At 37.9% G+C, this 13,242-nt stretch overlaps 1 protein-coding gene across 1 annotated transcript in view; it reads right to left on the bottom strand.

Moving 5' to 3' along the window:
- Positions 1-13,242, bottom strand: part of TMX4 (thioredoxin related transmembrane protein 4) — a 39,387-nt gene that overhangs the window by 17,710 nt on the left and 8,435 nt on the right. The window contains exons 2-4 of the mRNA XM_070419928.1: positions 11,342-11,457; positions 3,216-3,261; positions 1,544-1,672 (exon numbers count right to left, since the gene is read on the bottom strand). Of these exons, the coding sequence (XP_070276029.1) occupies positions 1,544-1,672; positions 3,216-3,261; positions 11,342-11,457 (291 nt within the window). The remainder of the gene's footprint in view (positions 1-1,543; positions 1,673-3,215; positions 3,262-11,341; positions 11,458-13,242) is intronic.

Here is a 13,242-nt window from a genome sequence, read left to right as displayed (position 1 = left end):
AGCCTCCTAGCTGCCTGACGTCATCCATTCTTGCCCTCCCCAGTCTCTTCTCCGAAAAGCCACCATGTCATTGCATGCACTGATAGCATCCATGCTCCTCAATGTGGTCAAAGGCCTGTATGAGCTGGCTCCTGCCTGCCCCCCTTTCTCAGCTTATATATATATTACTCTCCCCACCAATCACTGTCTTGACCCCGGCACCTTTCTGCTCTCAGCATACCAAGCTCTTCCAAATTGGGGCCTATCCCCATGTCACACCCGTTCCTGGGAATATTCCTCCCCTGCTCTTCACGCAACTCAGTTGTTCTATCCTTCAGGTCTCACTATTGTCCTTCCCTCAGAGCGACTTCTCCTAGTCCCTCATCCAACCGAGGTCCCTGCCCCACACTTATTCCCTGCCTTAGTAAACATTGTTTTTGTTTGTTTTGTTTTGTTTTAAACAGCCTACAATTCTTTATATCTCTATTTTTTTTTTCTCAATCTGTTTTACTTTCAGCTACCTGAGGGGAGCAGTGGTACATGCCCATTTTTTCACTTTTGAATATCTAGCAGCTGGAACAGTATCTGGCATAAACTCATCTCCAAAACTGGTAGAATGAAAGCTTTTACAGTAGACTAAGTTACGTATTTCCAGAGTATTACATAAGTGCTATTTACATGATGTATTCCTGAAATATTACATCATTTAATCCTTTTTCAGCAAGGATATTCCTTATACTTGTATATACTAACAAAATTAATTACAAATATGATAACTCATTCAAAACTAAAACCAACTATGGGAAAAGTTATTATGGATTGGCCCTATCTACCTCACCAATAATTATGTAGTTCACCCTCATGGCTGTAAGTTACCCAGCAATATTCCGCTAGGCAGTTAAAGACACCATAGGTTTTATTTTCCACATTGATACAAGAGTAATTCCTTCATAAACTATAATTCAAGAAAGAGCCATTTCCATATCTTATCAATAATTTAAAAGGAAGAAAGAATGATAACTGTGTTCAATACCATATTTTCTAAAAAGAAAAAAAGTTGGCCCTGACTGGTTTGGCTCAGTGGATAGAGCGTCGGCCTGCGGACTGAAGGGTCCCAGGTTCGATTCCGGTCAAGGGCATGTACCTCGGTTGCGGGCACATCCACAGTGAGGAGTGTGCAGGAGGCAGCTGATTGATGTTTCTCTCTCATCGATGTTTCTAACTTTCTATCCCTTTCCCTTCTTCTCTGTAAAAAATCAATAAAATATATATTCAAAAAAGAGAGAGAGAAAACAGTTGGTTGGTGTGGCTTAGTGAAAAAGTTAGGGGTGACTTTCTGCAACCCACCTGAAGCTGGACACTTACTTCCCAGTATACTCACAACTAGCTGAAACACATGTGGGCCATAAAACCCAAAACACACATGGTCTAAGCATGGTCATATGTAGCCTGGGTAATCAGAAGTGAATATGAAGAAAAACGGAGACTTTCAAGGTCCATGAACTGTTCACTTGATACCGCTTGTTTCATTAATAGACCCCATTAGATAAAAATTACAAGTTACGTTAAAGAAGCCGGGTATTTCCAGCCAGTCAGAGGCTCAACTGATTGCCACTTCTTCTCTAAGATATAATTCTGCAGGTCTTCGTAGATTCCTGGGCCACGGTAACGACGGAATATCCCATCCTTTGCACTATAAATTATAAAAACAAATAGAAAACACACAGATTAAATAACAAGTGTTGCAGATAATAAAAATAACTATTGGTTTTACATGTGAACTACACTCTGAATTTTAACTTGGCTTAAATAGAGAAAAAATTATAGCTAGGCATAAATAAGAAAGCATGCATAAGTATTAATCTATTACAAATGAGAAACTGAGAAAGCATTAAACATTCTAATTTATCACTGCAAAATTCACGAGCATAAACAAAGTTCTTGCTAAGTTACTTTTTATTATTTTTGCTACCAAGTATTTCAATGTTTCTCTTATAACAGCAAAACAGCCGTTGTTATTAAGTTTTAAAAACTGTCTCTACATTTCCAAATTTTGTCACTTAAGTCCCTCCTTGAAAATGAACAAAACACCTCCATTTCACATGCCCCTTTAGTCTTCCCCCGCTCCTGCTTTCTCCCCAGTCAAGCTTCCTAAGAGCAGAGTCTACATTCACCATTTTCTCCTCAGATATTACTCATTCACAATCCGTGCGACTTAGGGTTATGCTTCCACGACTCCATGGAAACTGCTCATATGGGGGAGAGTCCCCAGTGACTCTGAAGCGCCACATCCAGGCAACACTTTTCTTGTGTCTGTCACTGGCACTGCCCACAACTGAACACGCCTTCCTCCCTCTTTCCCTTGGCCTTTGAGCTCTCTGGACTTCTTCCTCCTATTCTGATCACTCCTCCTCGTTCCTTACTCCCTGTCCTAAGGCTGGTCAACTCCAAGTTTTATCCATGACCTACTTCTATTCCTGTTGCATACATTCTCTCTAAATATATTTTAACTCTTATCTTGATTCTGGGAAATTCCCAATATGTATTTCCAGTCTAAATCTTTTGAGCTTTAGATCCTCAAATCAGACTATCACCTAAACTTTTCTATTTGAAATTAGCATAGTCACTTTACACTATCTTCTCCATTTTGGCCTCTATCTTCCAAACCTCATCTTATTCTAATAGCTCCTCAATAGCTTTTACTAGTGACACATGGCCTATTGGTTGTCATCACAGGCTTTTCCTTCCTTATGGCTAATTGGTCACCAAGTCCCAATGATCCCACCTCCTAAGCATCTCCGAACCCACCCCTTCCTTTCTCTTCCCCCTCTCACTACCTGAGCCTCCCTAACATCACATCACCCAGGATGATCCAGACAGAACTCATGACAGTTCTCAGAAGGTAGCTCATTTTCTTCTGGGCTTTTCCATGGCATCTCCTGTATCTGGAAAGGTCTCTCTACGTTGTCTATTTAACCAATTCCGACATATCCTTTAAGAATCATCCCACCTTTTATGTCATCAGAAAAATCTTCTTTGACCCCACGCCCACCCCCCACCTTCAATTAGCTGCCTGCAGCACTCTGAGCATCCCTCTCTTCTAATAGCTATCATTCCCACAGAGCTGTCTTTCTCCTCCAAATGTTAAGCTGAATGTGTAATGGTTATGGAAATCAACTTAGAATTCTTGGTACACATCTACTGATTTACAAGTCCAGAAAATTATTTCAACTTACTGAAAAAATGCTGGGAGAGTGGTGACAAAGAAGCGGCCACTCAAACCTACAAGAAGCATAAACAAAAAAAGTTACAAGTCAAACTCCGACTAACCCAAGCATCTAACTTAATTTATAAGAACAAGCAACCTAGGCTGACGTGCGTGCGTGCGTGTGTGTGTGTGTGTGTGTGTGTGTGTATTTCAGAGAGGAAGGGAGAGGGAGACAGAGATAGAAACATCAATGATGAGAAACAATAATTGGCTACCTCCTGCACTGGGGATTGAGCCTGCAACCTTGGCATGTGCCCTGACTAAGAATTGAACCATGACCTCCTGGTTGATAGGTCAGTGCTCAACCACCACCCACTGAGCCATGCTGGCCAGGTGAGCTTGCTTTTATATCACAGAATTAAGTCACATACACTATTTATTTTTTTTGACTTAAAGAAATTTCATTTTTACCCATTTTCATTACCTAATACATTCCAGTCAGTGACATACAGCTTGCTTATTCTGATGTTACATAGGAGTTTTCTGGCTTGTGTATCACTTAGAATTTTATGATGGCTGACAGAACAGGTTATAGTCATGTAATGACTATATGACCTGAGATAAATTACTTAACCTTTCTGACCTTAGATAAACTGCTTAACTTTTCTAATCTCAGTGACCTCATCTAGAAAATGGGTATATTAAAGCCTAACTGAATTGTTCTGAAGTTAGACTAGCTCAGTATATTAAGTACTTACTAGTAGCACATAGTAAAGGATTCAAATAAATTACAGGTATTATTAGATCAGATGTAGGTTTTAAAATAATAAAGAATCTGAAATAATAATATCATGTTTAATCTTTGCACATTTATAAAATTTGCAAGTACTGTCCAGGGACAGTACATTAAACAGATTTTCTCAAATTTTCAGTAAAGCAAACCTTTACTGAACATTAACTAGACATTGAACGCTATGCGAAGCACATGTGAAAACAAAGACAAATAAAATCCTTAATAAGTCAGCAAATCTTTACTAATTACCTTCTTTGTTCCAGGGACTGTGATAACTGCTCAAGACACAAAGATAAGTAAAAACATGTCCAGTCTTTGTTCTCACAGAGCTTACAGCCTGGTTAGTGGCAGAGGGAAAGACCTTGATACTTACCATCATAACTCTAAACAGATAGATGATATCAAGAAAGGGGCATGCAACAAAAGTCTGAATGAGACTAGGAGTAAAGAACAAATCCCTGCTCTTTACATGTTTACAAATAAAAACATTTCCGTGGGCACCAAGAATGAGCAAGCCTGGTACTGGCAGAGAGAAGGAGAGGGAAAGGATGTTCCTGGCCAGCATGGGGAAATGACAGAGACATGATTTTCACATTTCTCATCACTTCTGACTTTCCCACTGAAGAACAATTTGGACAAAATCAAAATCTATTCAAATAAAGTAGATTAAATGTCACATCTTTGTGGTTATTTGAAACGCTGAAGGTTTACTTTCAATAACACACAAAAGTTGCTTATACCCATTGTATAAATTAAATTTTATTCAGCATGATAATTTATTGATTAGTGATGAGTCTTCCCAAAGAAGAAATTGCTTTTCCCCCCCCTCATATCAAACCAAGCAGACTCTAAAAAAGCCCTATGTCACTTAAAAGAAAACACAGTACTATGAAGGCAGTAAAAGTCAATGTTACAAAAAGAAACATTTACTACATACATTTATCATTGTACATCTTTTTAAAGGTTGTACTGGCAGTAACACCACCACAAGTGACCTGAGAAGTCAATTGAGACTGTTAACAAGCATGTCTAATCTGCAGGGCATTTTCACCTCTAACACTGCTTGGAATTCCATGCTAGCAGGGAACATGGGTATCTTTTCGTTTATTTTCAACTCTAAACTGCCAGGGGAAAAAGTGTTGGTAATCCTAAGGGCTTAAAAATTACTATATGCTTAAAATAATTATTATAAACAATTTCACAGCTCACTTCTTTACTAGCTAGAGATTCCTATGACCACCCAAGTTTCTATGTAAGAAAAGTGACAATGTTAGTGTATTATGCTTTATTTAGATGATCTTTTAAAATGGAATGAACAAATAGCATGTCACCACTTCTTCAAGTTTCTATTTAGGTCTTACATTTATTAAAATACATAGATAGGATTTCTAATAAATGTTATCAGTGAAGACAATATTTTTAACCTTTCTTTAAAATCCTGCAAATGTTCTTGGTCATCACTGGCCATGGCAATAAGTTAAAAAGTAAACAATAAATACATAAAATATTTCATAAAACACAGTAAATTATATAATATATGAAATAATATTTTCAGTGTCACAGGCCAGCTTGCCTGGAGTCAAACCCTACTTCTGCCTCTTATTTGATTTTAACCAAAGACATTAAATCTGTCTGGCCTTAGGTTTTCTTATCATAAATAAGCATCATGATTTCTCATACTATTTTAGTATTAAATAATTTTACATTTATAAAGAACATAAAAAACAGTACCTGATATATAAGTACTAAATAAATACTAGTTATTATTTCATATTTTTAAATCTCTGATTCAAAGTTGAAGTAAAATGAAAGGCAATAACAAACACAAACTAATTTATTGTTAAGTGCTTTGGAAATTGTACATTATTTTGGATAATATAACATATTTTCACTAATAAATGTGCTAATGGAAATCAATGAGTACAGAGAAAATAAGAGAAACACAGTGACAGATGGTCTCAGATTTTTGTTTTAGGCTAGAAGGTATAGGATGCATGTTCCCAAAATTGCTAGGTTAAAGGGTATAAAAATGTTTTGGCTTTTAATATGAATTGCTATGTTGTTTTTTTGTAATGATGATGTCAATATACAAAACTGCTAATTAAGGTTCATTGAAAATAATGACCATTATTAACAAATGGTTGCACCTCAAGATTGCTTTATGTTTGTTAACATTTTTTCAAATGACAACCCATGTGGGACAGTAACAAGTTTACAACATCTAACTCAGATATGAGTTGTTTGCTGTCTGGAATAACATATTGTCACTGAAGATGTATTCAGTAAAATCACTGAAGATGTATTCAGTAAAATCAATAACAAAATCTAGAGCAACCAAAGTAGTCCTTGGATTATGACAACTACTAAGCCCTTAAATATCTGACACCATAGAAAACTGATCTCAAATAAATGTCACTTCTGAGAGGCTGAAAGATGTCAGAAAGCTCTGAGTCTCATGCCAGCGCTCCAAAAATGTCTTCTAACCTTTAACACTGATGTTATGAAGTTTCAAGGGAGACATTCATTACCTTAAAAGTTAAAACATGATCAACAGAGAAGCACAATCTTAGGTTGTGGCCTCAGGGTTTAAAAACAAGTTAAATGTGCATCTTAAGGAATATAACAACATGGGGGCAGCTCCTTTTAAGGTCTGCGTGATGATTCACTGCAACAAACATCAGTAAGCGGGGAAGAAACAAGCGCACTCAAACCTTCAAGTAAGAGAGAACGTTTGACCACAAGGCCTTCCAAAATTCCTACAGGCCTGCCCTTTTTACTTTAAGGGCCAACTACCATCTTAAAATGAAGACTATACTCCAACATAAAAGAGGCATTAATCCAAAATGCAGAAAAAAACTTTTTATTAGCAACTTTATCTTAAACATTTAGCAAAATAAAAAGAAGTGTTAAAAGACTAGAGAGAAAATTATGAGAGGGAACTATATTTTGATAGGCAAAAGCACAATAGAAATTACTTGAGTTCTAGATTAAGAAAATGGGGATAGCTACTGGCTTGTGCTTCACCATTTATTAGCTGTTTTACCTTGGACATGTGACTTAACTTCTCTGAGCCTTAGTTTTTTAAAGAGTATAGAGAGAAACAGTCTGTTCTTCCTAGGGCTGTTATGAGCCTGAAATGTATATAAGTGCTTAACACACTTAGAGGCTGAAGTAAATGTTTAAGTATTTTTTAAAAAATATATTTTATTGATTTTTCACAGAGAGGAAGGGAGAAGGATAGAGAGTTAGAAACATTGATGAGAGAGAAACATCGATCAGCTGCCTCTTGCATACCCCCGACTGGGGATGTGCCCGCAACCAAGGCACATGCCCTTGGCCGGAATCGAACCCGGGACCCTTCAGCCCGCAGGGCGACACTGTATCCACTGAGCCAAACCGGTCAGGGCTAAGTATTAATTAGCACTAAAGAAAGAAGCAAAGGGAAAGCAATAAATAAAAAGTAGATCAAACCTTATCTTTGAGGGCAATAAATAGAATAAAAAAGAGTCAGTTTTATAATTTTAAAATATTAACACTAACTGAAGTACAATAAACTAAATTGGCTTCTGAAATTAATGGTTTTAATCATAAAGCTTACTCTTTCTTGGCTGTTGCAGGGGTCTAGTTTACCTCTAATCTAGTGACATAGCCATCATCCATGGGTGCTCTATGAGCAGCTACTATTTTCCTGTCTTTGACAACTAAGTTCATCTGGATGGAACAGAAGGTTCAAGTATATATTCGTACGGAGTAAATTTAATTTCCCAAAGTCAACAACTGAAACATCATCTGGTCTTTGCAATATTAAACAGGCAATGTAATGTTGTCTAATCTAAGGTCTGTCCTTCCCGTGACTTCTACAGCTCAACTGTAAAAATATAATGTATTTCTAATTCCCAGTCTTTATAATTCTGAAATCCTAAAAAAAATTCTTATTAAATATACCAATGGAATAGTTACAGGAATAACTAAAGAATTATGCATGAATACTTCAAAAATTCTTCCTTTCCCTTCTTTTTAAATTTTGCAGAGAAAAAAAAAAAGAAATTATCCCTTATTAGCAGCCCTGATGAAAGAATATACTAATAGAGACCTATAACCAAATATAAATCTGTACACATCAATATCTAATAAAGTGCTCAAGTGTGAGAAAAATAGTAACATTTCAATGGCTTCCCACTGCTTGTTCAGGACATTAAATTCTGTAAAAATAAAATAAATAATCAAATAGCTTCCAAAAATAGGGATAGGCACCCTAGAGGCTTGACAGTGAATTAATACTACATAAGACCAAAGACCTTTTGTTCCTTCTTCGTTGATAAATATTTCAAATATATATTGCTTATATTTACATAAATAGCATGAGTCAATAATAAATTTCTTTTTAAAATATTTCATCATAATTTGTTACCTCTTTATGAAAAATGCACAAATCAATCCACAATAGAAAAAATAAGTCAACATATTAGATGAAAATACTATATTCAATTAGACTTTAGATTTGTGAATCTATCACAAAGCTGTTAAATTCTTTCATTTCAAATCATGTTGTAAATTCACAGCAGCTATACTAAATGACTAAAACGTGTATAGGCCAGCTGTATTTTCAAGAAACTCCTCAAAAAATGTGTCTGATGCCCACTAATGAATAAGACTTACACCTGACTTCTGGAATCAAACTACTAAAAGATGAAAACAAGTGTACAGCAAAAGTGTAATTGCAATGATTTGACCTCTAAACAGAATAATCCATTATAATAGCCAAAACCATAAACTAATAACTATAATTTTCCATCTCTAAATAGCAGATGTGCAAAAGTGGCTTTGATTCCAATGCTTAAAAAGGTGGATGGAGGCCTGAGGACTAACGGCTTTTAATAGAAACCTCTCTACCTGGGTTTGCCAACACAAGGATCTTAACAGACATGGTCAATTTTGTTGTCCAAGTAACTACTAATTCAATACTGTCTTTTTTTTTTAATTCTTTATTGTTTTAAGTATTACATGAGTCTCCTTTTCCCCCCATTGACGTCTCCTGGCCCACCCCCACCCCCCAGCACAGGCCCTCACCCCCTACTGTCTGTGTCCATTGGTTATGCTTATATGCATGCATACAAATCCTTTGGTTGACCTCTTACCCCCCCACTTCCCCACCCCTACCCTTACCCTCCCTCTAAGGTCTTTTTTGAACTCACAATTATTACAGAGAGGTAATAGCTACATTTCCATACCTACTTTCTTTTTATCTGTGTAAAGGAACACAATAGAAAATAAATGTAAATAGGAAAAAATGCCTAATAAAGTTTGAAAATAGTCAAATTTGAAACTGGAATCATAAACACCCAACTTTTATTTACAGTTATTTTTAAACTACAAATACAAATTGTGTGTATCTTTTAAGAATTTAAAAGATTCCTCTAGCCTCCTCCTCTTTCTTTTTAAAATTACACCATTTAACAGATAATAAATATAGCTGACACAACAGAATTTGAAATTCATCATTCTGGAACTCACAATGAAATATTTTATTCAGGTAAGATCATAATTTTCTCAAAACCCCAAAGTATCACCCCACAGATTACCTGCCAATCACAAAGTGGGATCTTTTCTTTATAATTGAGATGTGTAGTGTCCCTACTTTAACCAAGTGCTCAAACTGAACATCACTAACAGTGACAGTACATGTCTTCTGATGGCATCTATACTAATAAAAGGGTAATATGCTAATTAGACCGGACATCTTCCAGACATCCTTCCAGACAAAGCCACAGTGGTGGGGGCCAAGACAGAGGCGGGTAGGGGTGATCAGGCTGGCAGGGGAGGGCAGTTAGGGGCGACCAGGCAGGAAGGCAGAGTGGATAGGGATGATCAGGCAGGCAGGCAGGTTAGCTGTTAGAAGCCAGCGGTCCCGGATTGCGAGGGGTCCTGGATTGAAGAGGGTGCAGGCCGGACTGAGGGACTCCTACCCTTCCCTCTGTGCATGGATTTCGTGCACTGGGCCTCTAGTCTATATATATAAAAGGCTAAGCAACCATCCAACCATCCAACCGGCCAGTAGGTATGACATGCACTGACCACCAGAGGGCAGATGCTCAATGCAGGAGCTGCTGAGCTGCGGTGACTTGGCAGTGGAGGTTCCTGGGTGATGTGCCCTGGAACCAGAGAGGAGGAAGCCCAATCCCCACAGGCCAGGCCAAGGGACCCCACCTGCCGGAGGGACCCTTTGAGATGCCCTTCGAGCCCTGGCACCACCCCAGGTGCAGCTGGCTGGGGAGGAACTGCGGGAGGTTGGCTCCAGGGTGTTTCTAGCCCAGCCGTGGGCAAACTACGGCCCGTGGGCCGGATCCGGCCCATTTGAAATGAATAAAACTAAAAAAAAAAAAGACCGTACCCTTTTATGTAATGATGTTTACTTTGAATTTATATTAGTTCACACAAACACTCCATCCATGCTTTTGTTCTGGCCCTCCGGTCCAGTTTAAGAACTCATTGTGGCCCTCGAGTCAAAAAGTTTGCCCACCCCTGGTCTAGCCCATCTTGCCCAGTCCCACCTCACAGGCCACCTTCTAATTCATTCCCTTTCTATATGCATGAATCTGTGCACCTGGCCTCTAATAAATTATGAAGCACAGTATCACCTATGAAATATTCTTGCCATACATGTCCAACCTGAATCATGCCTCTAGAGCAGGGGTTCTCAAACTACCGCCCACAGGCCACATGCAAATACAAATATTGTATTTGTTCCCGTTTTGTTTTTTTACTTCAAAATAAGATATGTGCAGTGTGCATAGGAATTTGTTCATAGTTTTTTTTTTAAACTATAGTCCGGACCTCCAACGGTCTGAGGGACAGTGAACTGGCCCCCTATTTAAAAAGTTTGAGGACCCCTGCTCTAGAGTCTAGGCTGAACTTCAAGTTTACAGAAAATATAAGAAAACACCTAGGCACACCTCTGGCCTATTCTCTTCAGAATATCAGAGGACTATTCTAACTAAGGGCGACTGAAAACACTTAACAACCAAATGCAAATGGTGAACCTTGATTAGATCCTGGTTCCAAAAACTATTAAAAGACACGTGGGAAGTAATTAGGGAAATTTTAATATGCCAAAGTATTGAAGGTAAAATCATGATGTCTGCAACTTATTTTCAAATGACTCAGCAAAAGAAAATAATTTTAAAAATATTAACGTATATGTGTAAACACATACATACATAGACAGACCCAGATATGCCAAAATGTTATCTGTTGATTCTAGATGGTCAGTTTATGAGTATCACAACTTTTCTATATATTTGAAAAAAATTCAAACTAAAAAGTAACAAACATTTGCCTTTAATGTTCAACATTTACAGTACCTGGTTCTTGAATGACATCTACCTTCCCCACACTGATATGAAGGAGTTCACCATTCTTTGCAAATGTCTCCCATTCCGAATCAGTCTGCTGGCAGGATGGACACCAAGGGGCATAACTATAAAAGAAGAATAGCTAATCAATATAAAAATATGGAAAACATCTGTAAAACAGACAAATGATCTAATTTTAAAAAATAAATATCTGTCTAAAAGGAAGTACAAAATCAAGCTTTTCCAAAGTCATTTGATATAGAAAAACAAAAACATATTTCCCTAGAATTTAATGTATGAAGAGTAATTCACCAGGAAGAAATTAGCCAAAGTTTGAGAAGATTTTCACAAACTACTGTAATACATAAAATACTTTATTTCAATGTTTTTCTTACAATCAACCCAAATTTTGTCACTTTCTAGGTAGCTTCTGATTTTTGAGGGAGAATACTATTTTGACTGCACACTAAAGGAGGATAATTTTCATAAGGACATCCCTAAACTAGCCAAACCAGTTCCAGGTCCATCATAACTACAGAGCTGATGAGCAGAGACCAGAACATCTGTTACTAGTGGGTTCCCAAATATTTATGCAAGTCATTTCCAAAGATCTGCGGCAGTTCTGAACCAGTCCATGAAAGAAAGTAGAAGCTATGGGCTAAACCAGCTTTATCCAACACTTTCTTAAATAGAAGAGGAGTTAGAAATAAGTGGGACTTCGATCAGAACCCTGGTTTTTACATTTATTTATTTTATTCGATAAACCTGAATTGCACACAATGCTGAAGCTGAGGCTACAACTGTGAACAAGACAGATGTGGTACCCCCCTCCCTCTCCTTGTAGATACAATCCAGAGGTGAACACTGGCCAGCACAGGGATAATTAACAAGGCTGGTGGCAAATGGCATGACTAAGAGTATGGGACAGGTGCTGTGTAGACTCTCAGGAGCTGGGTGGTCTCAGAAGGGCCCACAGAGGAAAATGCTTCTGTGCTAAGTTCTAAAGTAGGGGCATAAGCAGAGAGGGGTCAAAGAATGTTCACTTCTAAGTAAAGAGAACAATGTGAATGAAGCTCAGAGTAATGAGAGAGGAGGGTGAAGACATCATCCACAACCTTTGAAAAAACTGTATAAAGAGTTAGGATTGTATTTGAAGCTCCATGGTAAACCCTAAAGAGTAAGAGAATTATGATTAGATTTCTATTTTTAAAAAATAACTGGGCGGCTTGTGAATAATGGGTCAGGGAAGTTTAAGGTGGAAGTCAAGGGAAGAACTGGGAGCCTGGGCCATCCTCCTGGCAAGATGCTATGGTCTTACAATGCTTTCCCACATCCTGGAGAATATCACAAACACTCACACCACAAAGCTCTAAAGTGGTCCAGGATTTCACCTGCAGATATAAAATGGAAATCCAGAGAAATTTGCTGTTTAGAAAGTATAGTGGATCGAATAGTATCCTCTAAAACAGTGGTTCTCAACCTTCCTAATGCCGCGACCCTTTAATACAGTTCCTCATGTTGTGGTGACCCCCAATTTCATTGTTACAAATTGAACATAATTAAAGCATAGTGATTAATCACAAAAACAATATGTAATTATATATGTGTTTTCCGATGGTCTTAGGCGACCCCTGTGAAAGGGTCGTTCCACCCCCAAAGGGATCGCGACCCACAGGTTGAGAACCGCTGCTCTAAAAAAGATACATAAGTACAAGTACCAGTGAACATCACCTAATTCGGCTTAGGAGACCAAGTGTGGGTCATGGAGCAAGAGAGAAACAGGGGTCAAGAAGGAAGCGAGAAAGAACTCTTTGGGGACTTTAAACTTCCAAGATTCCAGGCACTTGCAGTGGCTCCACCCTCCTAGTCAAATCACTGTTCCCCAGGCTAGACTGACAGGCAAGTACTTT

The sequence above is a fragment of the Myotis yumanensis genome, unplaced genomic scaffold (genome assembly GCF_028538775.1).
Source record: "Myotis yumanensis isolate MYYU_CA2020_CCGP unplaced genomic scaffold, mMyoYum1.0.hap1 SCAF_7, whole genome shotgun sequence".
NCBI lineage: Eukaryota > Metazoa > Chordata > Mammalia > Chiroptera > Vespertilionidae > Myotis > Myotis yumanensis.
The sequence above is the reverse complement of the archived record's forward strand: the minus strand, read 5'-3'. Positions and strand labels throughout refer to the sequence as shown.